The sequence below is a fragment of the Mercenaria mercenaria genome, chromosome 13 (genome assembly GCF_021730395.1).
Source record: "Mercenaria mercenaria strain notata chromosome 13, MADL_Memer_1, whole genome shotgun sequence".
Taxonomy (NCBI): Eukaryota; Metazoa; Mollusca; class Bivalvia; order Venerida; family Veneridae; genus Mercenaria; species Mercenaria mercenaria.
Genome location: NC_069373.1, coordinates 48,493,298 through 48,516,650, shown reverse-complemented (window position 1 = coordinate 48,516,650; position 23,353 = coordinate 48,493,298). Strand labels below are relative to the sequence as shown.

At 32.7% G+C, this 23,353-nt stretch overlaps 1 protein-coding gene across 1 annotated transcript in view; it reads left to right on the top strand.

Moving 5' to 3' along the window:
• Positions 1 to 12,437: 12,437 nt before the first annotated feature.
• Positions 12,438 to 23,353, top strand: part of LOC123530191 (uncharacterized) — a 52,509-nt gene continuing 41,593 nt past the window's right edge. Inside the window, exon 1 of the mRNA XM_045310937.2 lies at positions 12,438 to 12,628. Within this exon, the coding sequence (XP_045166872.1) occupies positions 12,596 to 12,628 (33 nt within the window). The 5' untranslated portion in view covers positions 12,438 to 12,595. The remainder of the gene's footprint in view (positions 12,629 to 23,353) is intronic.

Below are 23,353 nucleotides of genomic sequence, written 5' to 3'. Positions count from 1 at the left end.
CATGCGTATGATCGAACGTACTTTAGTTGCTGTTATAGGCAGTTAAATGCAACAATAGTTAAGATGTAGGTGCTAATAGTAAACCTATTCCCCCTACAGACGTTTAACTATTTAAACGTCTAAATTAGGGATCAACAATGTCGAAAACAACTTTTCAAAATGCTGTGAATAGAAACTGTGATAATCGGAGAGAAAATGACATAACTAAGAGAATGAATGACTTCGTAATATATTGCGTTAAAAACTACGAAAATTTCTGTCTTATTTCCTATTTTTTGAGTTGTCTAACTCCGCCATGATGCAGCGCTGAATGAAAGAATAAAATGAAATCCTGGTACTCATCTTGCCATAAACATGTTATAAACCTATTTGGGGTTATTTAAAGACTGACAACTTTTCAGTCCAATCACAGACTGTTTAGAATTTCTAACGATCATATATTTGAAGTCATTTGTAGATATAACATTGCATGATAATTTTACTTTTAAAACATATGAGCACAAGGTCATGATGACCCTGGATAGCTAACCTGAGTAATATGAGTCACATGTTTCAAATGGCAAACTGATGCTAAAATATTAAGAAGGTAGGTCAGTAGGTCACATTCATGGTAACTGAAAGTCAGTTTTAAGATCAGTGTGCAAAACTGTACAGATCATCCAAATTTCAAGGCTGTATCTTAAAAAACAAGAAAGTAGGTCAGTAGGTCAAGGTCACAGTCAAGTGATCCCTAATCGCTTGGGGTCATCAGGTAATTATAATTAAACAGTCTAGGAAATATGACCTGATAATTTTTGAAGTATTTTTCCTATATAACCTATTATTATAACAAGTGACCCCTAGGGCGGGGCCTCTTTTCACCGAAGGGGCATAATTTGAACAAACTTGTTAGAGATCTACCAGGCAATGCTACATACCAAATATCAAAGGCCTAGGCCTTGAACTTTCAGACGAAGATTTTTTTTTCTAATATAAGTCTATGTAAAATTTGAGACCTCTGGGACAGGGCCTCTTTTCACCCCAGGGGTATAATTTGAATAATTTTGGTAGAGGACCAGAAGGCAATGCTACATACAAAATATCAAAGGCCTAGGACATGTGGTTTTAGACAAGAAGATTTTTAAAGTGTTTTCCTATATAAGTCTATGTTCAACTTGTGAGGGGGCACAATTTGAACAATCTTGATAGAAGACCATAAGATGATGTCACATGCCAAATAGCAAGGCTCTACGCCTTGCGGTTTTGGACAAGAAGATTTTTAAAGTTTTTCCTTTCTGTTGCCATGGCAACCACAGTTCTGCATGGAATTTAATTCTTTGAACAATTTTGAAAGGGGATCACCTAAGGCTCATTCTTGTGAAGTTTGGTGTAATTCTGCCCAGTGGTTTTCAAGACGAAGATTTTTTAAGAAAATGTTGACGGACGCACGACACACGACGGACTACGCACGACGGACGACCGACATTGAGCGGTCACAAAAGCTCAACATGAGCCTTTGGCTCAGGTGAGCTAAAAAGTATTATAATCTATGTATTTGTATTATGACGATATCATATGTTTTGGGCTACATTATTTAAACAATATAATCTTCTTTTTTATTTCAGAGCAGGCCATATACGAGTGATTGGTGTATCTGCACTTAGAAATACTACTGCAGTATATTGCATTTTAAGATACAACAACAAATCGTCCTCATATACATATATAAGGGGTAAATATATAGTAATCCCGGAACACAAAGATCGAAAGTAAGTCAAAATTACTTTTAGCTCACCTATTTACTTCAAGAATCCTTTGTTCTCCGCTCGGAATTTTAAGCAATTTTATTATCAACATACAACTGGTAAAAGTTATAATTCAAGTAACAAATATTGGTGAGAAAATTGTCAGATCAAAAAATAGGTCACTAGGTAAATACCATCTTTACATATTTAGATATGTGTCAAGGGTATTGTTGGCTAAATCTGTGTACTAGAATTTCTAACTTTCTCAATATCTAAACGAAGAAAATGTACTCTACATAACACCGATTTTGTCTGGTAAACGATTTGCAAAATGTGCGAAATGCTAATAAAATCTTACTTGACAAGACCTACTCTCTTCTCCAAATAAACAATAAACATGACATATGTCTTATCAGTGATTAAAACATAGGCAGTAGTTAGGAGCGCAATAATTACATCACGGGTGCCTAGCTATTTTAAAATAAACATTTCATTCGTGGGAGGTATCAAAGCATATAAAAACAAGTAAGTCAACGGGCAGAATGTCGAGCCTGCCGACTGTCAAGTGTGACCTTGATCTTGGACCTAGGGACATGGTTCTTGCGCATGACACAACGTCTCATAATGGTGAACATTCATGCCAAGTTACATCAAAATCCCACCATGCATGAAGGAGAAATGCTCCGGACAAACTTCTATTTGACCTTTGACCTCCAGCTGTGAACTTGACCTTTGAGATAAGAACATGGGCTTTGCGCATGACACGCCTTCTCATTGAGATAAACATTCATGCCTAACATAAACAAGATTGGTCTATGCATGTCAAAGTTATGGTCCGGACACAATCGGACACACGCACGCACGCACATACACCGAAAGTGGCGACTATATGGAGCTCACCGCAAGCGGGCTCGACAAAAACCTATGAATTTAGTTATGAATTCCTTTATATTTACGGGTCAATACATTTGACATTATGACGTGATTGGCGATAACTGATGTTTCATAGACCCATTTTGACAGAAAGGCTAATTTCTTTTGATTCATTTTGTGAGGCTTTGGACTGCAGTATTGTTTTAGTGTCAGTTACACCAATGATTTAAATACCTAAGTACATGTAATTCTTAGTATATTAACAGTGGGCAAAAACTTGTGTTGCAAAACTGGATTTACTGAGTTCTATTTAGCTTAGTTTAACAGAACACAGCATAAATCGGCGGATGATTGATGATAATTTGAAGAGTAAAGCATTAAGAGGTGGCTAGAATGCTTAAGACTTGTGACTTTACATGACAATATTATTAAATAACTAACATGACTTTCTATATATAAAAGTGATATCTTCTCCATTTAATGATGATTTATTAGATATATTCAGATATTTGTTGTTGTTAGACTGTCTTGTTTTTTGTAACAAAATATTTCAGGTATAAAGCAGTCTATGTAATATGCCAACTAAATGGACATAAACCTCCCAATACATTAACTATTTCAAAGAACAAAGATTTTAGAAGCGATGACAACATTTTACCTGTACACGTGATTCCAACGACATTTGCAGCAAAACGAAATTTTACTGTGTGTTTGTCACCTCTTCATAACAACTTTAAAGATAACATGCAACTTTTAGAATGGCTTGAAATGACAATGCTCTTGGGTGTTGACAAAGTTAATGTGTATGTTCACAGTTGTTCTAGTGAAGTTATGACACGTCTGCAAATGTACCAATCTAGCGGATTTATTACAATCATCAACTGGTCGTTACCGAAATACCTATGTAAGACTTATTTATTGCATTATTGTGGACAGCTTGCAGCCCTGAATGATTGTCTTTATAGAACGAAAGGATACAGTAAATACATTGCTGTTATGGACATTGATGAGTTCATTTTTCCACAGAAGCACGAGGACTTGACATGGAGCGATATTTTACTAAGATTTCCTTCTAAAAATGTGTACGTCTTCCGAAACGTAATTTTTATTAGAAACAAAAGCCGGGAGAAAACTGAAGGACATTTAATAACGCAGGCCAATACTTTGAGATGCACACCCGTATTTAAAACCTTCAATAGGTCAAAATATATTGCAAAAGTTGACAATGTTGAAACATTGGGTATTCATTTTGTTTGGACTTTGAACGGATCTCACTATACCGTTGATCCTTCTATAGGATTGTTACATCACTATAGACGGACCTATGTGAGGGGTATTCATAATAAAACAGTGCCACATCATGTTGCAAAGAAATATTCTCATGAACTGCGGAAGATATTGTATTTACATCTTAATGATAATAATTGCTCTCGTATGTTGAAACTTAAAACAAACAATACATATTCTACACGTTGTCATGATAATTCGTCGATTCAAGTATTTCCGGAGACCGACACGTTCAAACAAGATCGCGAATGAGAAAAAGGTATATGTTTAGTCATTTAGCCTGTGTTGTTTGTTGTATTACTTTCTTGTAAACTATCTAATATAAAACTAACCTCTTGACACACTTTTTTTCTCATTTTTGAGTATGTGCGGCAATTTGCTTTACCACAATAATTTACTAAAAGTGTATAATTACACCTACGACAGGAATCATTTAAACATGTATCAAGGACTTGAATGTTTCAGGTACCATTTCTCTTTACCTGCAATATTTTGAAATAGAAAAAGTGGAAACTCCACAGGTCGCTCAACACAACAAAAAACGAAAATGTTGCAGGCTCAGTTTGATCGAGCCTGTTCATGGACGGTAGTGGAAATGCATGCTACCGTCCTCGCCCTCTAGCCCCGGGTTGAGCAGAACTCTACATTTACACATGCTAAAGGTACAAAAAAACAATTTAGAGACATCCGCAGATGTGTTCATATGGTGGTGAATATGGAACCTTCAATGCTACACTTGTGTGTAATCCACGAAAAGCGGCGTGCGGTCCCCAATTTCAATAATGGGTTTGAGTTAAACGAGAAAACAATGGGCAGAATTAAATAAAATGGAATTTAGAAAGCGGATCTGAGGTTATGGAGCCTGCATATCACAGGAACTGCCAAAAGACAAAATGAAAAAGCAGGCGCCATATCCAAAGGGTGATTATACAATACTCAAAGCTATGAAAGCGGGAGTTTTGGAACCACCAAGGCCAAAATGTTCATGCTGAGAAACTGAACAGTACCAGTAACACGACATAAAAGTCGTGCTGAACGATCTGAAAAGATCGCAATAATTGTAACAGCCCTGATTGAATGTACGGGGAGACTTTTTACGGCCGACACACGGCACAAACAACGCTGCTGTGATAATAAAATAGAAAAAGTGGAAGCTCCACAGGTCGCTCAACACAACAAAAACGAAAATGTTGCATGTTCGGTTTGATTGAGCCTGTTCATGGACGGTCGTGGAAATGCATGCTACCGTCCACGACCTCTAGCCCCGGGTTGAGCAGAACTCAACATTTACAAATGCTAAAAGTACAAAAAAAACAATTTAGAGACATCCGCAGATAGTGTTCATACGGTGGTGCACAGGGAACCTTCAATGCTACACTAGTGTGTAATTCCATGAAAAGCGGCGTATGGTTCCCAGTTAAAATAATGGGTTTGTATTAAACGAGAAAACAATGGGCAGAACTAAACAAACTTGAATTTAGAAAGCGGATCTGAGGTTATGGAGCCTGCATATCACAGGAACTGCCAAAAGACAAAATTAAATAGCAGGCACCATATCCAAGAGGTGATTATACAATACCTAAAGCTATGAAAGCGGGAGTATTGGAACCACCCAGGCCGAAATGTTCATGCTGAGAAACTAAACAGTACGTACCAGTAACACGAAATAAAAGTCGTGCTGAACGATCTGAAATCGAAATATAACAGCCCTGATTAAATGTACGGGCTGACCTTTTAAGGCCATTAAGACATTTAAGACATTTTCGCTTTGATTGTTTAGAAATTGATTTTCGTTTGCCAAAATGTATTCCCAGCTTTGTCCTTAGTCCGTTTCCTTCTTTGCAGTCTAAATCGTGATTGTTACTCATTTCATCTAAAACCATTTCCTGGAACCTAAAGAGCACAATTAAATACATGATCGTATCCAAAATTAATAAACTTCATTATCTCTTTTGAATGACTTTTCCTTGAAAACCATGTACTGTCCACCTACAGTCTACTAGCAAATACTTCCACCATTTAGACCGGACGGTGTGAATATAATTGTAAACCACAAAGGTTTTCAACGACTGAGATTGTCACATACTTAAGTGTGCATTTGTTATTTCTATAAGCACATAACAAGCCGTCCGGTGAAAGCAATATTGATATGATTACAGCACTGCTGCAGCTTTCCTCCTGATGCTCTAATTTGATCTCCTCCATATATGATTTGCCTAATGTTTGGTAAATGTTTGCACTATTGTTCAATAACTAGTTGCTCTGTTAACACTATTCTTGAGTCAGCGATCTTCCACAAGCCATGTTGAAAGCTTCTTCAGATTGTAAAAGTACACAAATATACATTTTACATTGTATAATGGGACTTTGTATACGTGTCAATGTCATAAAACCAGTCACAAAGTTCCCTTAAAAGATATTTCAGGACGTGTTATAATTATGTAAACTTTAAAGCTCCACTGGCCCCTACTAAGTCAGATATATGCAATGCATTACATTTACCGAAAGGCTAACGTTCAGGAAACAGTGTTTTTCTGACTTATGTACTTTTCCTCTTGTCAATCTGAAGAAAATTAGAGTAAGAAGAAGACGCTTTTCATGAATCAAAAAGCTATTAAATAAAGTAGCACAAAACTATTTTATCACAGTTAAAACCCCAGAATAAATACTAACGATTTAACCCATAATTAGATTGGAAGAAAACAGAAAGTACATTTGAACGACAAAACTTTTCAGTCATCTATAACAATTTTTTCAACATTGAAAATTCATTATAAAACAACGTTGTTTGCAAAGAATTCTTTCATCAACATAGATAAACTTTCAAAAAGGAGGTAAGTATGAATATAGCTTTTTTTCATGTACTTAATTTCTCTTTAGTTCTAGTAAAACTAGTAAGTTGATAGTAAAAGCAAGCTTTTGTGTGAAATTTGCCAAGCTAGCTTCGAAATGGCAAAAACTTTGTCAACAACCCTATGAATTTAGTTATGAATCCTTTACTTACCGGATCAAAGACATTTAACAATATAGCGTGACTGACAGCTGCTGTTTCATAGATCCATTTTTTCCGAAAGGATAACTTCTTTTTATTCCTTTGGTGAGACATTGGCCAGCAGTATTCACGTTTTGCTGTTTTTATGTCAGTTACACTGATGATTTAAATAACTTAAACATTTATATTTTATTTCCTGTTTTATAAACAGTTTTTCGAAACGTAATGGGCAAACGCTTTTGTTGCAAAATTGGACTTACTGATTTCCAGTTACCTTGATCTAACAGAACACACCAAAAAAAGCGAATGATTGATACTGTTTGAGGACGTAAATAGTAACGATTAGAATTCTGTAGGTGGCTCGAATGCTTACGACGTGTGACTTTACCTGACAACGTTATCAAATAACATAACAGGAAGGTAGACTTTCTAAACTTCTCCATGTAATGGTGATTTATTATATTTTCAGATGTATTTTGTTGTTAAACTGTCATGTTTTTGTCAACAAAATATTTCAAATAAAAAGGCTACTGACCATGATAGGATATTATGGAAAAGCATCAAGCTTGGTAGAAAGCGAGGATATGGTGTATTTAATTAATTAATTAAAAGTGAAAGAAAGTTCGATTACGTTTTCTGTTAAATTGATTTTGACTAATGAAATTATATGCTTCTTAGTAACACACTTAACTTTTTGCCGGATATATTTTTTGCCATTCCTCACCACAAACACTTCGGCGGGGGAAAATAAGCTCGAAAAACGTGACCATATTAAAGGCGGAGTGTATTTAAACATAATTACGCGTCAATAGTGATATATATAAGTTAGTGGACAAGTAAGAACTAGATTAACTAACTCGTTTAGTTTTTGTTCAAACGTATTGAAGATAAAAAATTAGATAGTCTTAAAAACAAAATTTTAACGGGTCTGGGAATCGAACTCCCAACGAAAAATTATACTACGACTCACAGACTGCATCGTATTGTCTGCAAGTATTGACCCGGCACTCAATAATCTCTGCCAATAGTTTCGGGGATTTTCGTTAGTTTACGCAATATTTGTATCTTGAAAATATCTACATTACTGAAATAACCTATATAAATAACCAATGAAACGATGGCGTGGTGGTAAGGAGTCTGACTTCCATGTACGTTACCACGAGTTCAAAAACATCTCAGACCACTTTCTTTAAAAAGGACATCGGACATTATGGATTTTGCTCAAATTTCAATGCCATGTCTTGACTTCAATAGCTGGAAATTTTATATAATGGCTTCAAACACTCATAAATGTGTTACATTCCTATCAAACTATCACAAAAAAAATAATTTATTTCATTGTCGTTGTCTTGAAATTCAAACAGTTTGTTACTAAGGGTCATTTTTTTGAAGAAAAAAAATATAATGTGTATTTTTAGTAAAATAGGCATATGCATTTAAGGTATGTATAATAGTATCATAAAAATTAATGTTTTATTAACATTTTTAAAAATAACTGAAAAGCAAAAAAATAAAAGTGGACAAAACTTTTGGTCACACAGATGTACTTCAGTTCTTTCCACCCGAGTGCCTATGATAACTGATGCATTGATCATAGCCTATTGTTTGCTTTCTATACATCTTTTGTTATACAGTATTTACACATGTACAATACTGACGGATATTATAGGGAGAGGGGCCTCCGTGGCCGAGTGGTTAAGGTCGCTGACTTCAAATCACTTGCCCCTCATCGATGTTGGTTCGAGCCTCACTTGGGGCGTTGAATTCTTCACGTGAGGAAGCCATCCAGCTGGCTTACGGAAGGTCGGTGGTTCTACCCAGGTGCCCGCTCGTGATGAAATAATGCACGTAGGGGCACCTGGGGTCTTCCTTCACCATCAAAGCTGGAAAGTCGCCATATGACCTAAAATGTGTCGGTGCGACGTTAAACCCAAAACAAAACAAAAAAAAAACAAAAAAAATTATAGGGAGGGTTAAATATTGAACACATGTTGTGGTGTAGCTGGCCTCAAACTTTTGCAGAAGCATTAGCCTAGGGAGCCTTTTTCAGATGTAGCGGAGGGGTGCAGGAGACTGCCTAGGACGCTGTGGGTCAAGGGTGTCTGGGTTGTAGCATTTATGACACATTTGGGCACGTTCTAGATGCAAAGTTTGCTCTTTTCAAGGACCCTTAATGTTGCATTTTTGGTGTGTTTTGTTTTTTAGTTTCCTAAATTATCTGTAGGCACAGTCCTGCTGTGCTTATATAATAGCGGCTTCGCCACATAGCCTATATTTTAATACCTTAAATGTGCTTTCTGTTACTCCTATACAAATAGAATAAAACATAATAAAATACCGACTGGTCCAATATATCATTGGAACAGAACTTCACTAGCTAGTATCAACTATTATGTAGATATTCTTAGGGTGTAATTGTTAGTTCTTTGTAGGTCCTTACTAGTATTTAGGTCGGCTTCGGAATGAGTTTCAGACGTATGGGTGAATTGGTGTTAATTCTTGGGGTGTCAGTGTTAGCTCTTGGGGCGTCAGTACTAGTTCTTGGGGCGTCAGTGTTAGTTCTGGAGGTACCAGGGTCAGTTCAAGAGTTGGTGTCTGGTGTAGTTCTGTTACAGTTTAGGACGTTGGATCCAGTGGTACTTTGGTTCGAATTAAAGCAAAGGTTGTTCTTAAAATGCATTCTAGGTGCGCCGTGTTTGTGTTCTACAAAAGATAAAAAGGCATTTGTACCACAGTGGCACTATTCCCATAGAGGTTTGTCTATATTAGGTTGAAGACACATGCATCTAGTTGTATAATTACAGTATGTCTAAACCACTTGCTTTGTCCATGACATGACTTGCGACAGACGCAGTTGTCTCACTCCTGATGACAATCAATCGATTAGACTTAGATCGGACTTAGCTTATAGATTGTCAAGTGGCAACAAATCTGATTAAACAATTCGTAAGATATACTTATCAGGATCAATCCGCTTTCAAGCTTGACTTTCTATGTCCGCTGTTTATTTATAGCGTTTTCTATGCTTGAAATATTTACAAAAACGAATAAAGCTGTAGATTCAGAAACACATGCAATAAGTGTCAGAATATTTAATGTAAAATTCATTTGCTGACACCCTATATGTAGTTTTTTTCTTCAATGTTTATCACTCCCCACCCCCCCCCCCCCCCCCCTCTCTGTGACCAAGTACCATTTTTGCAGCATACGTATATAATAATTACTTACAAAAGCATATGAAATATTGTGTTGCGTCACTGGGGGGAAAGCTGTTTAAAACGGAAAAATGATTAATGTTCATATTTTAATAGAACTGAGAATGAGAAATGTCTACAAAGTCTTCTTTATGGTTCACAAACTTATAAAATTTAGTCGAATATATCAAGAAATGGTCTTTAACTATCTTTACTATGCAATCTTACAAGTCTAGCCCTAGATAATTTTTAGCTCGACTATTCAAAGAATAATAGAGCTATTGGACTCACCCGTGCGTCGGCGTCCCGATTTGGTAAAGTTTTTGTATGTAAGCTGGTATCTCAGTAACCACTTGTGGGAATGGATTGAAACTTAACACACTTATTCACTGTGATAAACTGACTTACACTGCACAGGTTCCATAGCTCTATTTTGCTTTTTTACAAAATTATGCCCCTTTTTTGACTTAGAAATTTTTGGTTAAGGTTTTGTATGTTAGCTGGAATCTCAGTACTCATTTATGGGAATGGACTGAAACTTTACACACTTGTTCACTGTCATGATCTGACATACACTAAGCAGGTCCCATAAATCTTCTTTGTTTTTTTTTTTTTTCAAATGTATGCCCCCTTTTCCACTTAGCAGATTTTAGTTACGTTTTTGTATGTAAGCTGGTATCTCAGTATCCACTAATGGTAATGAGTTGAAACTTCACACACTTGTTCACTGTCGTGCACTGTGCAGGTCCCTTAACTCTACTTTGCATCTTTTCAAAATTATGCCCCTTTTTCGACTAAGCAGTTTTTGGTTAAGTTTTTGTATGTAAGCTGGTATCTCAGTATCCGCTAATGGGAAAGGATTGAAACTTCACACACTTGTTCACTGTCATGATCTGACATGCAGTGCAAAGGTTCAATAACTGTACTTTCCATTTTAACAAAAGTATCCCCCTTTTTTAACTCAGCAGTTTTTGGTTAAATTCTTATATGTATGCTGGTATCTCAGTCGCACTAATGGGAATGAATTGAAACTTCACACACTTGTCCACTGTCATGAGCTGATAAGCACTGTGCAGGTTCTATAAGCCTGTTTTGTATTTTTACAAAATTATGCCTCTTTTTCGACTTCTGTATTCATTCAATTGACACAGCTGTTGAATAGTCGAGCGTTGCTGTCCTCTGACAGCTCTTGTTACTCTGTTGGATAGGCATTCTGACTAGGAAAATGTCCGACGTCCTTTTAGTGTAATTTTATGTTACCGATATTGCTTTTATTCTTACAATATTTACGTAACATATTTCACAAATTCTGACCGTTATTTCTTGTAGTATTGATTTTCTTGAAACGTTGCTGACAGGTACTTTTTGTGTATCTGAGAAACTCATTTTGTTCCACAAAAGTTAACTAGCCTACATTTGAATTTCTTTCAAAAAATGGACCATAAAGTTTGATCAGATAAATGTGGCAATTTTTCTACTTGTAAAGCTTGCAGATAAAATTTGGAAAAAAATGGTCAGATGCAAAACCCAAACCAACAACCCCGAGATTGGCAAGTAAACATTTTGTTCGCACAGCTATTTGCACATGCGATATTAGTTACAGATTTCTCTCTTTCTATTACCGGGAATTTCTGTCGCTCTAGTCAGATCACTCTGTGTCTGTACTGAAAGAGGATGAAGCTGACACCCTGTGTAGCTGCCTCTGTATGTAAACGTTTTCATAATGGACGGGTGCTGAGTAAATATACTCATCGAATAATAAAAATAATATAACAACAATAAAAACAGAAGGAAGAAGAAGAATGCAATGTTACGTGTTGGCTGCATAGTAGGATCTAAAATGATTGAACGCATCAGTGTCATTTACAGGCAAATAATTGTCCCTAGGTAGGTCCACAAGACTTATATGGGCTCCGCACAAAAAGCGCGACTTAAACACGAATAAAGTATATGTTTGATTATACCAGTATGAAGATATGATATTAACGCACAAACAATGAATAATATTTGAGATATAATTAGAATGCAATTAAACAGTCGTTCCATCTGAAAACTTTTATAAACTGATATTTTTATGTTGTTAATTGTACATATATTTTAGGAAAACTGTGTTTCATTTATGATGCTACATGCAATTTTTTCTGGTATAATATCAGTTTTAAATATTTCTAATTGCCAATCTTTATATTGGATTGAAAACTAGGTAGAACAATCAAACAACACATGTGTCGTGTTGCTTGTACCAAAATATTTTTGCAATGGGAGGTTTTAGAAGTAGCAGATAAAAATCTTAAATTACAGTATAAATTACGATGTGTGGGTTAGTTGCTTTAATGATTCATTTAGAACATGATCGGCCGGTAAAAAGCTAGATACTATTTACTGAACAGAAGCAAAGTAAACATGTCTGTGTATTAAGTAAGCATGGTTTAAAAGTAAAAAGTTTTTAATTCAGTTAACGTTCCGTATTTGCTCTTACACATAGTAAAGTATTATTGTAACACTCTTACGGTATCATTGCATAAATGGAGAAATACAACACTGAAACATCCATAAGGGTATGTAAATACATTCCTTTTTAAATGTGTGAATTTGACATCGAGATATATTTATGGCAAATTCATTAAATTTAAATAATGATTGTTGTAATACATTTTTGTATATAAAGAATATGATTATTATACAACAAATAAATTTCTTGATTGTAATCTAATTAAGGTGGAGTGCGACCTTTAATTTGTTTTTTAGAAACATCTATGAAAAATTAACGAAAGAATATTGAGGATATTTCTGATTTATTCCCGTTTTCCGTTTGGCTCTTATTTAAGCCACATTTGTTTTGTGCGCTGTCAAACTTGGCCACTAACGGAACTTTGGGCGTCATTTTCATCTTTTCTGTAAGGTTTTCAGCATATCCCTATTTCAGTTGGAAGCGGACAAGAATGAAATTTATATATTTTTAAAAGATTTAAAATTCCCTTTCCTGTGGTATAAATTTCGTGAATGATCTATGACGTACCTTAAGATCATGACGCATTAAAGCGTCAGACTTACACAAAATGTAACGTAGAGTTTAGCTGGAAAATTGTCCGTTTTTTGAGTATAACATTTTTAGGGTCGAGGAATTATTTTGTAAGTTTCAATGATAAATGCGCAGGTATATTTACTTGCGTTTGATTAACAAAAAATTGTATGTCACCGAATTCAGTACGACCAATTTTGTTTCCCCACCCGAGCTAGAATGCCACGTTATTTGGTGGTATTTTTAAAGTTACGCTAAAGTTTCGGACGATTTCGGAAAACTTGTACTATGGAACAAGTTGTCGACATTTTATCGTAAAATATACGTTCATTCTTGCATAAAAACTACTTTATTCACTGGATCCGCCCATGTATTAACGGGAGAAAAATCGTGTGCAAACAAAGCAATGCACGCGCTGTTAATACCCGATTTTTATTTTGAAATGCTTTCCCAGGGTCGTAAATGTATTTCTGCGCAGGCTGACATCTGGTATCTGCGTCTGATTCCTTGCATAAAAACCTCTTCTTGTAGCATAAAAGATGCAATCTAAACCATAGAATGTTTTGCTGTATCAGTTACAAACGCCAAATGCGCTGCTCTCAATGTTCATACTCGCTTCTTCCCTTGTTTACTCCCCTTTTTGAACTCGGCGTCGTTTCAGTTTTTGTAGATAACTGTGAATGTTTAAGAATCGCGCTTTACTAGAATGATTGTTTGTTTTTAGGAACCATATTTTTGGTAAATATCAATCGGTATGGTTTTATCTAATTTCTCGAAGAATTTTTATAAACAGTTTGAAACCTTAACAATACGTTCGTACTCATCCGTACTCCAAACGTGTCCGTACACAATTTAACCCGAATGTAAAGTTATTCTTCTAGAAATTGTGCTCCTGTTTACCAAATTGTTAAGTTTCATGAACAATTATTGGTAATTTCATGCTTGTAATAACTAGAGATTAAAAAATCGTTTAAAAACCTTCAGGATGTACTTCTGATGGTGTTGTTTATTTCTGGGCCCTGGATACGGATATTTAAAACATGTTTACCGTTTCCAAGAACAACTAGAATAGTAATTAGAAAATGTACCGGAATCATAAAGTCATCACGTATGAAAACAATACCTTTAATCGTCCTGAGATGTTTTTATGCAAGAATAGCGACACTACACGTTTGTTTTGTGTATTAACGTCTGCAGAAGCCCTTGGGATATCTTTGTGACTTCGACCTTCGGTCTCGGTCACAAACAATCCAGCGGGCTTTTGCAGATGTTAATACACAAAAAAAAACGTGTATTATCCCTACAATGAAAGCATATACTGAAATATAAAAATATCACTTATACAGTAAATCGAATTATAATAGAAATATGAAGTAAACGCGATGTTACTTGGTGGTATTTTTAAAAATACGCTGATAGTTTCGGACGATTTCGGAAAATTTGCACTATGGAGCTTATTGTCGACATGATTTCGTTAATTTATACGTTTAATGTTAGCATAATATACTGAAATAAATATAAGAAAATAACACATATGCCTATAATTCGAATTATAATAGAAAAATGAAGTCCCGGCTAGTTTTGAGCTGTGAATTTTCGAGATTTTTTTCAATTATTATTAACTTAGTTAGCATTCGGGTTTAATGTGTGATTATGATTGAATTATTATGCGTAAGAATATATCACGAAGGCCTACGGCCTGAGTGACATATTCTTACGCATAAAAACGAGAAACTCGTGTTATTCTACGATAAGGTCGCTGACTTCAAATCACTTGCCAAATGGATTTTATTACAGAATGGCATAATGTTCAAGGCTTATTTCTGTAGAACATGCATCATTAATTTTGTATTACATAAGGCATTAACTTTTAAATACATTAAAACATCAACATACTTTATCAATGAACAGAATGGTCATGTTCCAAAAATCATTTCAAAATTGGACGCCAGAACTTTGAAAAAGAACATCAGCTTTAACTAATTTTTCTGGTGTCAAAGATCACAGAACACGACTGTATGAATTTTCACTGGAGTTAAAATATTTCAAATCAAAACCAGGAACTATTTTATAGGAAGGCGAATTATCGTTGAACGTGGGCGGGCCTTTTTGACTGTTCTGTTATAGGATGACGGAAGGATATCTTGACATTTATTTTGATTTTCTGATACATCTAGAAGGCCAAGAATCGCTTGTGTGATTCATGAATTTGTAGCAGAAACGCACAGAAATTATTTTTCAATTCTTAAATAAAGTATACATGTGTTCATTCGTGTTACATCGTGTTGCAGTAAATACTCTAGAATGCCTATGAACTGATCAGATTGTTGAGCGCAAACTTTTACTTATGCACAGTTTAAAAACAGACAAAATGATGAAGCTATTTCAACAGATTCTTATTTCATTCTTCACCAAAATTTTGGGTTAAATTCTCTTAAAATTTTGCAGTTAGGAAAATGTTGTAAGCTTTATATTGATTTCTAGGGACCAAGTTATTGTTTGCCATCTGTTGCTGTTTTTGATATCACAATTGTCTTCCTTTCAAAACTTCAAAAGGGTTTTTCAGTGAAAAGGGAATCACTACGTTATTGGAAACCATCAAGTAAATAATTTTATCTTGCCGCCTACAAGTTTCTTGCATTTCTGTTGATCAATAGACGTCAGGATATATTCCATATCCTGCTAGTACATTTCAGATATGAATTTTGGTTTTAAAAAAATGGCTGCCGCTTTGTTAATTTACAAAATATTAGATGATAGCGTGTAAGTAAAGGGTAGACGGCAAGATAAAATCGTTACACAGCTTGTTGGTGACAGGATACGGGATATACGCTGTCTCGAAAATCCATTTCAGGCTCGAGCTTCGCTCTCGTCTGATATGGATTTTCTCGACAGCGTATATCCCGTATCTGTCACCAACAAGTAGCGTAACTAATAATACAGAGACAAAAGTCTTGTGACATGTGTTAAGGCTGAAATATAAAATCTATATCACGAAACAATGATAAAGGAATTGTGCAGACGATATTAGTAATAGTAATTAAATATTAACTGGTTCTGAGTATTTATTGCACAGATAGATAGATAGATTAGATTAGATTAGATTAGATTATTAGATCAGATTAGATTAGATTAGATTAGATTAGATAGATAATTTAGATGTTTAGTTCTGCTCATCTCGGGGCTAGAGGGCGAAAAAGTCAAAACCCACACAATTTCACAAGGCGAAATATATTGAAAAGGCTACTGCTGGAAAGAGAACAATCTCTACTACCCATGTATATGCGTCAAAGTATGGGGAAAATATCTAGAAATATGAGAAAATCAAAGAAATCAATTTCAGGACTGTTCGATGCATGACTGTGTTATCATGCATAGCATTTAACATAGATAGGTTACTTTTCCTTTGCACTGATATAAAATGGGCAGGATTAGGTTTAAAAAAACGGGATCATCAACAATTTCACTTATAAACAGATTTTTTCCCCCTGTGCAATGAGGTTAGGGTAAGTCCTCTATTAAACAGATTGTTTCCCCTTGTGTAAAGAGGGCTTAGGGTAAGTCTCTACATTGAAGTTTTATGACAGGTCCAATAAAAAAATTTATTGGACCTGTCATAAAACTTCAATGGCCCCTTAGGCTAAATCTCGAGCGTTAAAACAACATAGGCATATAGGTTACAACACACTAAATAGCTGTTCTTCTTTATTCTATTTAAAATTTATATATTTCCAATGACTGCAGCACACATTTGGTCCCATTTTAAATGTCTGTAACAGTAGTATAGTAATTGTTTGTGCGAAAACAGTATAACCTCATTTAACCTTTTGACCCTTGGTCAGGACTGGTCAATGTCGGACAATTTAAAATCCACAGGTTTTAAACCCAGTAAAACCCGACTAAAAAGTTTTAAAGTTAAATTTAAACACATATAATATAATGAGTTTACAAAATAAAATTATTGTTTAAAAGAAAAAAAATTTTTACTGATAATATAAATCCTCACTATGTTACAGCAAAAAAAGGGGAGAAAAATGATAAAAGCTACTGTTCGTCTTGTGGGAAAATGAAAGCAAAATTTGTTAAAAGTACTATCAAGCAGGTAATTTAGATATTCTAAAGCATGTTACCTTTATTACCTAAAAAGGTTTAACACTTCCAGGATATAACTATTGTGGCCCAGGAAATCCTTTAGATAACGGACCTCCTGTCAACGAACTAGATGCAGTATGTAGGGAATCATGACTTTTGCTACGACTCAGGACTAAGTAAAAGTAAATGTGATAAACAAATGCTTTCCAATTTAAAGAACACTAAGCCCAAAAATTTTGGAGAAAAGATTGCAAAACATTTAGTTGTAAAACCAGCTATCAAAACGAATAAAAAACTTGGTCTCGGACAGGAACAACAGTTCCCTAGGGGTTAACCCCCAGACAAAAATCAAAAAAGGGGAAAAGGGGGTAGGGGCAAAACTTTTACTACCCCCGAAATAATTTGGAGTGATGAATTAGCAGAAGAATTAACACAAACCAATTAAAAGGAAATTTAGGAAACGAAGAGTGATAGTTAATGATATTGATGATACTTGGTCAGCTGATTTAGTTGACATGCAAGCTTTTTCAAAATATAAAAAAAGGAGTAAAGTACTTGTTAACCGTTATTGATATAATTTAGTAAATATGCTTGGGTTATTCCATTAAAGAATAAAACCGGAGAATCTGTTACAGAAGCATTTTAAAAAAAAAATTTTAAAAGGGCGATTACCAAAAAATTTATGGGTGGATGAAGGAAAAGAATTTTTTAATAAAAAGTTTGAATCATTTTTGAATTAAAAAAAAAGATTAATATGTATCATACATTTAATGAAGGCAAAGCGTAGTAATTGAAAGATTCAATAGAACTTTAAAAAGAATAATGTGGAAATATTTTACAACAAATAATACTTATACTTATTTAGATTTAAATTTTCAGGATTTTGGTTGATAAATATAACAAAACAAACCATTCTAGTATAAAATGACACCAACGAAGCCCGTAAAAACTTAAAAAAGGTACTGTTTACTTTAATTTATATGGTGATTTAAGATACCAAAGAGCAAAGCAAAATTTAAAATTGGTGATCGAGTTGCTTAAGCAAACTTAAAAGACATTTCGAAAAAGGAAAATACACCAAACTGGACAGAGGAAATATTTTATAATTTATAAAATTAATAATACAAGTCCAGAACATACATATTAAAGATTTAAATGATGAAATAATTCAAGGTTCATTTTACGGACAAGAACTTTTACCTACTAAACAAGAGTTTTTTGAATTGAAAAGTTATTAGACGAGACTATAAGAAAAAACAAGCTTTAGTAAAATGGAAGGGTTATAGCGAAAAATTTAATAGTTGGGTTCCCTTAGCGATCTTGAACAAATTTAATTTAGAAAATAAAAAGTTTAATTATATAAATGAGTAAAAAAATCTAATTTCTAATAATAATGGAATAGAAACAATAGATCAATTAATTATTCACTTAAATAAACTAGCTGCTGCTTACAGAAAAAGTTATAAATTTTGTGGGAGAGTAAGTACTGGGGTTTTATATTACAGCAGGTTTTCTTTGATTGTTCAGCTGCATTAGCACTTGTTCCAGTATTCCTGTAATTTGTAGCAGTTGCTGGTGCTGTTCCATCAGTAATTACCATATTTACTAACAGGGCTAAAACTTGACGACAAGAAATTTATTTTAAAAACACATCATCACAAAAAAAAACAACTTATAACAAAATCACAGATTGGAAAAAATAAATAAAGAAGATCCAAATAAAGTTATTCAGGATATTTTTAAATACTATTAGAAATGCAGAAAGAAAAAATTATTCAACACCTCTTGAAATGCATATGAAGGAATTTAAACTTAACGGATATAAAAATAAAAAGAAAAAGAGCTGTATTTAAAATTTAACTTTAATTAAAGATTTTTTCTATAAGTATTTTATATAAATGAAAAAATTATATCAGTTGAAGGTAATATTGCATCAGAAAAAGTACGTTTTTAGATATTATTAAAGAATTTTAATCCTAATTTTAATATAATTCCAGAACCAATTCACGAAAAGGCAAAATGTTATGGACTTGATTTATAATTCATATAACCTTTTTTAACTTGCTGCTCAAGAACCCTTCCAAATTTTATTTCCTTTTCAGCTAAAAAACTTTAAATAGTCATTTTAAAAATGTTATCTTCTGCTAAAAATTTGATGGTGTTTCTGTTCTTGAACGTGTTATTTAACTAACAGTAACGTTTTTACAAAACAACATCACGACAACGGTGTTTATAAATGACCCCGAGTGGGCAGTATTTCAATCTTTTCTTAACTAGCATATTTTAAAACCATACGGAAAAAAAAAAAAAAAACCCAATGTTGGATTTGTTTTTGTTAAAACCGATCCAAAATATGTTTTAAAAGACTTCAAAAAAGAAACAGAACGGAAGAAAACAAAGTTGGTTTAGATTATTTAGAAAAAAAATACCCCAAATTACACGAAGGATGGTTAAACGAATGTCTCAAGAAGGTATTAAAATTTTAACAGTTGATAACAATTTAGAAAAAATGACTTTAAATCTTATTCAAAAGATTTTAAAATAATATAAAAAAATTTCTCAAATCAATATAATTTCATTAGGTGCGTTTTTAAAGATTTTTTTCTATAAGTATATTATATATAGATGGTTAATAGAAAGTAGATAGGGAAAGATTATGTCAAAATTATCAAGCACTTTAGGAGAAAAAATGAATCCAGACAAAAAAATTCATTATAAGAAAGTTCTTAAAAGAAAAAATGTTATTAAATCAAAACTTGATCCAAAAAAGTTAGCGATGAATAAAAAATCATGTCATTGATAAATTACAAAATGTTATAGATCCTTATCTTTTAAAAAAAAATTTATTGAATGGAACTGCGGTTGTCTATTAACTGAAGAAGAAAAAAGCTGGAAAGATTATGTGATTGTCCCAGACCAAAATATATTCGAAACAATCCCAAAAAAGTTATTGTAACCGACTGTGATACTAATGAAGAAAAAAACATATAAAAGCAATTATGCAGCGTCTAAAGACCTTGGTATTAATTCTGGGTTAATAACAATGTGCTGCAAGGAGAAAACCGAGTAGAAATGTGGAATATCAAAAACTAATGGAAAAAAAGATGTAAGTTTAAATATTTTAATTCTTCTTAAAGATAATTTAAAACTTTATTTAATTTATTATTTTTTAATTATTTTTTAATTATTTTTTTATTTTTTTAATCCTTTTTTGCTTAAACAAATTTTTATTTTCTAAATATAAATATAGATGGAAATCGAGAGATCAACAAAACAATATTATAAGAAATTTGAAATTAAAATTACATAAACAAGATCCAAAAAACCAGTTAAAATTTAACTATAAACGACTCTTTTTGAAATTCTTAAATCTGAACTTAAACCTTTAAAAGGTATAAAATTAAAAAATTTTTTTAAAAAATAACTTTTGCAAAAATGGATAAAACTGATACAATATATAAATCAGCTTATTTTCAATCAAAGGCTTTAGAAATTTTTAACACAAATGAAAAAAAAAAAAAACTTTACATCAAGCTTCTGATGAAATAATAAAAAGAATTGGTAATTGGATTTCAGAAGGAAGTTGGCTGGAGAATAGAGTCAGTTGATGCTCATTAATAAATAGATATAAGTATAGCCCCCATTGGCTGCTTCAATTTATTTAGAATACCAAATAAACAAACAAAATTAAATGAAAGGATTAATAAATATAAAGAACGATGATAATGAATTTTTTAGATGGTGTCTTTAGCTTATAAATTTCTGTTAAAAAAAACCCTCATGAGTTTCAAAATAAAAAAAACATATAAACGATCTTGATTATACTGAATTAAATTTCCTGTTACATTAAATCAAATACCTAAAATTTGAAGTTTTAAATGAAATATCATTTAAATATATTTGGTTATGAAGAACCTACGGGAATTTATCTATTGTACAAAACAAAATATCAAAAACGAAAACACTGTGACCTGTTGCTAATTACAAATGATAAAATAAATGATAAAATAACTGATGATGACTGTAAGGGGGTTTTAAAACCACTGTAGTCCAACATTATGTATTGGATAAAAGACTTTAATAGATTAATGAATAACAAAACAAAAAATAAAAACAAAAACATTTTTGTAAGAGTTGCTTACAACATTTTACTCAAAAAGAATATTAAAGAACACATACCAAATTGTTTAGCTATTAATGGTACCAAGGCGTAAAAATGCCAAAAGAGGGAAGTAAAGTACAATTTAAAAATTATCATAAAGGTTTAGCAGTACCTTTTGTAATTTATGCTGATTTTGAATCAAAACTAAAAAAGTTTTAACTGCTTTAAACCATCAACTAAAATCTTCATTTACTAAACCATATCAAAATCATATAGATTGTGGTTACGGCTATAAAGTTTTTTGTTGCAAAGACGATAAATATACTAAAACCAACCCAGATTATAGAGGTCCTAATGCAGTTTATAAGTTAATTGAAAAAAGCTTGAGGAAGAGAATATTGTAAAGAAATATTTAAAGAACTTTTTAACCCAAAGAACTAAGAATGTCTAAAAAAGATGAAAGTGAATTTTAAAAAACAAAAGTTTTGTCATATCTGTGAAAAAGAATAAAAAGGAAAATGAAAATCCTGTCCGATCATTGTCATATAACAGGAAAATCAGGGGAAGGGTGCTCACTCAGAATGTATATTAATTTTAGAACTAACAACAAAAATTCCTGTTATTTTCATAATTTAAGGGGTTTTATGACGGTCATTTTATTAAGCAACAAATGGAAAAATTTAAAAAAGAAATTAATGTTATTCCTAACAAATGGAAAGATTATGGCATTTATGACTTGGTCTTTATTGATTCATTCCAATTTAGTCTCAATCATTGGTAACCTAGTAAAAAATTTTCCCAGAATTTAAATACTTATCTAAAGAATTTGATTACATAGAATTATTAAAAAAAAAAGGTGTTTTATCATATGATAACATGGTTTTCATTTAAAAAAAACAAAGAAAAAAAAATTTCCCTTTCAAAAGAAGATTTTATTCAATTTTAAATGAAACAAATATTTCTGATAATGAATACGAACATGCTAAAAATATCGGAAAAAAATTAAAAAAAAAAACAATGGGAGATTACCATGATCATATTTAAAAACTGACGTATAACTTTTAGCTGATGTATTCGAAAATTTTAGAAAATAATGTTTAGAGTACTACAATAGATCCTTGTCATTTTTTTAGTAGCCTGGGCTAGTTTGGGGATGCAATGTTTAAAAATGACTGGAATTAAGTTAGATTAATAACTGATATTGAAAAGTATCTTTGTATTGAAAAGGGACTGAGAGGAGGAATAATTATATTTCAAACAGATACAGTTAAAGCAAACAATAAATATATGAAAGATTATGATCCTAAATTTTGACAGCAAATACATTATGTACCTCGACGCCAATAACCTTAGGGTTTGGGGCTATGTGCCCAACCTTTGCCCTCTGGAAACTTTAAATTTATATCCGAAAAACAATTCAAGAAATTAATTGCAAAAGGTAAAAGTAATTTATAGTGAATGTGATCTTGAATATCCAAAAGAATTACATAAAACCCCACAACAAATTATCCTTTAGCTCCAGAAAAATTTAAAATACCAGACAAATGGCTTCTGACTATAGTAAAAATATTAAAACAAAATTTAAAAATAAAAAAAAGTAATGTAAAAAAATTAGTTCCAACTTTAATGAAAAAACAAAATTATGTATTCATTATAAAAATCTTGAACAAATATACACAATTAGGGTTAAAAGTAACAAAAATACACAAATATTAACTTTTGAACGAAAGTCCTTGGGTTAAAAAAATATTTTGATTTTAATACTCAAAAAAGATCTAAAGCAAAAAATTCATTTGAAAAAGACTTTTTTAAGTTATGAAAAATTTCTGTATTCGGTAAGACGATGGAGAATTTACGCAAGAGAATTAATATTAAATTAACTCATGATGAAAACCTTTTTTTAAAAATATAATAGCCAAACCTTCATTTGTTAGTTCAACGACTTTAAAAACTCTAACCTTTTGGAATTCATAAGAAAATAAAAGAAAAGTTTGTTTATTAAACAGACCTTGTTATGTTGGAAGACATTTAGTTTTATCAAATATTTAGGTATGATTTTCATTATAA